The sequence below is a fragment of the Olea europaea genome, chromosome 21 (genome assembly GCF_002742605.1).
Source record: "Olea europaea var. sylvestris chromosome 21, O_europaea_v1, whole genome shotgun sequence".
Classification (NCBI taxonomy): Eukaryota; Viridiplantae; Streptophyta; class Magnoliopsida; order Lamiales; family Oleaceae; genus Olea; species Olea europaea.
The window spans coordinates 141,833-146,484 of NC_036257.1; the positions used below are offsets into that span (position 1 = coordinate 141,833).

At 33.2% G+C, this 4,652-nt stretch overlaps 1 protein-coding gene across 1 annotated transcript; it reads left to right on the forward strand.

Annotated features, from left to right (window-relative positions):
• The first annotated feature begins 326 nt into the window (after positions 1-326).
• LOC111370241 lies at positions 327-1,169 on the forward strand. The gene is made up of 2 exons (XM_022991927.1): positions 327-607; positions 735-1,169. The coding sequence occupies exons 1-2, from the start codon at positions 383-385 to the stop codon at positions 951-953; spliced, it is 444 nt and encodes a 147-aa protein (XP_022847695.1). The 5' UTR covers positions 327-382; the 3' UTR covers positions 954-1,169.
• Positions 1,170-4,652: the final 3,483 nt, after the last annotated feature.

Sequence of the window (4,652 nt, forward strand, 5' to 3'; positions counted from 1 at the left end):
ATTCAATAATTCAACAACTTGCAAGAAACTTGAGTTTATAATATAAAATACTTCCTGAGAAACTCATATCAAAGGTCAAATGATCTAACAAAGAAGATTTCTATACATGTGCACGTAAGGGGATTAACTATTCTATATACATATTTTATATTGAACATGATATTTTTTTTCCCCGCAAAAAGACATCATTTGGGTTGTTACAACATAATTTTTCCTTTACATAAAATAGTATATATTATTAGGTAGTGTTATTAGCCAATGTCTGATGTTTGACGTGTGAGCATATTCACACACGGTGGTTACACTATAAAATGACTAGATAAAACAATCTATCCATTCATTCGTTCTTTTGTATCGTTGTCTTCTTCATTTTCAACATTTGATGGCGGTTTCAATTTTGAGTTTGAAATTTTTAAGGGCATCATCAATCATTTTTGATTCATCTTCGTCATTCCCCAAAGGAATCTGTGGTTCAATTTATCTTGGCGCAAAACACTACAAATGGGTTTCTGATAAATCGCGGCTGGAGCCTGAGTACGATAAAGAAGCTCGAAGCAATGACAACCCTTCGTACTTCCCAAACCGAAACCAAATGTTTGGCAATGAGGTTGGAACCTAAACTGTCTACAATTTTATGCGAATATCTATAGCAACTAAATACGTTTTATAGATGCGAGTATTTAGCTTCAAGAATATCCATGAATTTTATTATTAAGAATATCTTGTTTTCTTAGGCCGAAGACGAAGGTTATCGGACGGGTGATGATCTCATTAAACAGGTTAGAAATGCTGGGCCCTATTTGGAAAATTGGAATGAGAATCACAATGCAAGTCATGTAACCGACATCAGTAGCGGAGAAATAATAGACATGGAAAAAGTAACAATGGCGTGTAGGTGTCCAAAATGCAAACATGCATTTCGTGTGCATGCAAACTTGACAGGTAAAAACTGATGGTTTCGGCGAGTCAGTTGTTGGGTTACCTAAAGTTTAGTTATGTTGTAATAAATTTGATAATTTCATTCATGTTTAAAATCCAGAATGTTATAATAAAAATTTCATTTAATTGAATAAATTAATTGTGTCTTTTCGTAATATTCTGTGGTACATGTATTCAGTGTATTAGATACATTGTACAAGTGAATAAATTAAGATATATCTTTTGATGGATTCATGTTCTTAAAAATTGCACAAATCATATGGGGAAAATTTTGCAATTAATCTTTGTTATATTTATTAATTTAAATGCACATTGTTACACCTTGCCACCGAGACTTCAATTGAAAATCACGTCATTGTCCTCATGGAGATGTGAGTAAAATCTGACTAAGTCAACAAAGAACCAATTGGTCAGAAAAGAAGTCAAAGAAGAAGTTGATGCCCTTTGTTCCGAAGTTCTTCACTCTTTCGGTTGAAGCTACCCGTAGCCTATGCTTTTTGTTCAGAAGATCCTTTGGCCAAAGCCCTCGCTCCATCTGAAGCTCTTGCCGTCTTTTAGAGGAACTGAAGGCAATCTTTATGAATAATTAATGTAACATTTATAATAATGAATGTCAGGATTGTTAGCCTAGGGTATAGAGTGGGTGACTCGTTGTCAATGTGTTAAATACGCAACAGACTGAGTGATGTGAGACTTTGGCTTGGGAGATGAGGCCACGTGGTTTCTATCTAACAGCAACGACTTCGGCTAAAACTCTATAAATAAACAACTCTCATAACATTTGTTGAGAATGCAACTCTTTAGACTTGAAAACACACTCGGTCTTCTCTCTCACTTATTCCATATTTATTTGCTTGAGTTTAGTTTATTTGTAATTGGGTTAAGTTGTTTATGATTGTTTTTTTTATACGTAATCATCTCTAATCACATTGTCGGTGTTTGAACATTTTTTTCTCGCACCATAAAGCATCTCTCATGTCCATAAGCTCTATCCTTTTCTATTCAAATCTCAAGTCAAAATGTGTTGAAATTCGCTTGTGTGGACGTGAGTGGACCCGGCATGAGTTGTCCACGTAATCATTACGAAAAAGGGGTCAATAGATTAGCGCCGTCTGTAAAAAACCACACATTCAACCATGAAGAAATACATTTTGGGAGTTTCTTGCCTTTGAAGAAAAGTGAGAGTTCTTGAAGAAAGAACCATCAAATACTCCAAGGAGAGCAGCTCTTCAGATTCCAGTATATTCCTTGAAAAAGAAGACCATTTGCAATGTGAAAAGGAAGTTACTTTTGAAGAAGCTACCATGACTTCTGACAATGAAGAGTCAACGTCTTGGAGAGCTAGGAAATACTCTGAAGAAGGAAAACCCTCACATGCTGCTCCAGCGACTCGCTAGGAATAGAAGTCAGTGCTCAACTAGTCTAGAGACTATAGCTTAGTTGAACTTCTAATCCAATCACAAATCAACGAGGTGGATCAAGAAGTGGGCCTAGAAGTGGATCAAGAAGTGGTCCTAGAAATAGAGGCTCAACCTCATTTTACACCTAGAAATGGGCAGCAAGTACCGCCTCAGCTTGAAAGACAAAATTAACCAATTCATGGCAACATGCCTCAGAATCCTCCACCTAAGAATAGGTGTCAAAGGAGGGTAGAACAGGCCAGGAATTAAGTAGGACGTCTTAACCACATCTGGGACCTCAAGTCAGAGGAGATGAAGATTCTGACAAACCACAAAGGTCTTGCGACCTCGATAATGATGACGACAACTTGCCGTTGAAGTGTACTAATAGACATTAAGTAACAATGGTGTTCAAAGTCCAAAATGCAAACATGCATTTCGTGTGCATGCAAACTTGACAGGTAAAAGTTGAAGGTGTCAGGGAGTCAGTTGTTGGGTTACTAGAAAGTGTAGTTTTGTTGTAGTAAATTTGATATTTTCATTGTTGTTTAATCCATAATATTATAATAAAATTGTAATGTCCCGAAAATTTTATAGAATAAAATTCATTTGTTTTATATGTTATATAGTTGTATTTTGAAATTTAGGGACTAAAGTGAAAATATGTTTTAAACTCATATATTTTGGGTCAAATGAATACATTTTGAAAGAGTAAGTTTTAATAAATCGATATTGGATTCTTTTTGTAGCTCGTAATTAATTAGAAGGCTTCAACATATGAAAATTCTTTTAATTGAGTAAAATTCTTTTCATCTTTTAATTTTCCCCTCACGTCATTTTTATTTGATATGAAACCAATAGTGTAGTCAATTCAAATAATATTGTTTGAAACCAAGTCCAAGTTAGCAACGTGCCCTATTTTCAATGAGATGATTGTACCATGAAACCTATAGTAGTGTATACTACTAACTCTACCATTTGAAATCAATCCTTATCCAAATTCCTTGTATTACAAAGTTTTTCATTTCTGGTTGCCTACAAACTTAATTGAGAATTTAAAATATAAATACTGCATGAATACTCATTGTTTCACCACAAAAAATATAGAGAGCCATGGTAGAGAAAGGAGAGGAAAAACATATCGCAAAATAAGATAAGAATTTTTACGTGCAAGATTTTATTCTTTCCAATCTTTAAAAAATAAGATATGATACTTTTGTGCAAGTGTTTGTTTCCATACGATTTTTATATTCAATAATTTATGCATGAATTGTCAGTGGACCTTCGAGTTCGACCTAACGAAATGTGAAACTCTATTGGGTTCTTCATAATGAAATGTGAAATCCTTCGGGACTCAAAATGACTAATGATGGGTATCTCACTTGGTCACCGATATACTCTATAAGAGAATTATGGTAACATTAAATACAAAGAAAAGAGAATTCAAATTTATCAAAATCTGGCGTGTTACAAAAAAACATCATTTAATTGAATAAGTTAATTTTGTGTCTTTTGGTAATACTCTGGGATACATTGTAGATACATTGTACAAGAGAATTGATTAAGATATATTTTTTGATGATTGAAAATTGCACAAGTCATATGGATAAAATTTTGTAATTAATCTTTGTTATATTTATTAATAAACACATCACAATTAGATTATCCCACAGAAACAAATAACAAATTCTTTTTGGAAGCCTATAAAAGGCTAATGGTGTTAGTCATTTTCGATAGGTCAATTAAATAGAAAGTTGAATACTTTCTTGAAACCCTCTAATCATTCGAAAGTTGTTTTTCATCTCCAAATTTCAAACAAAAGTGACATCAAAAGGAGGTTATAGAGTGTGAGACGAGACGATAATAAACGAAATAACGACCATGGTACATGGAATATTCATATGAAAGTATGTTTTGGAAGTAAAGATTTATGAGACTTATTAGAAAGAGGTGCTTTGAATTACATAATGAAAAAGTCAGGACTCAGACTCAAAGACATTTTTAACAAAAAAATAAAAAATAAACGAAGAGAAAGAATCAAAAGGTGGTAGAGTATAAAGTCAGCACACTATTTAGTTGATTTAATTTCCCACTAATAAATATTTTAATCATCTGTGTGAATAACAGAATGCAATATTCATCAGATCTCTTTACGGTATGAGAGTACTCTCTGCCTTAAATAGAGTTTGACCATTGTTCTCTCCTTATCCTAGCAATTGAATGTTGGAAAAAAAATTAAAATTAAAAATAAAGTAAATTAGAATTGTAACAACAAATGGCTTCAATTCTCTAATTGATTTTTCAATTGAATTG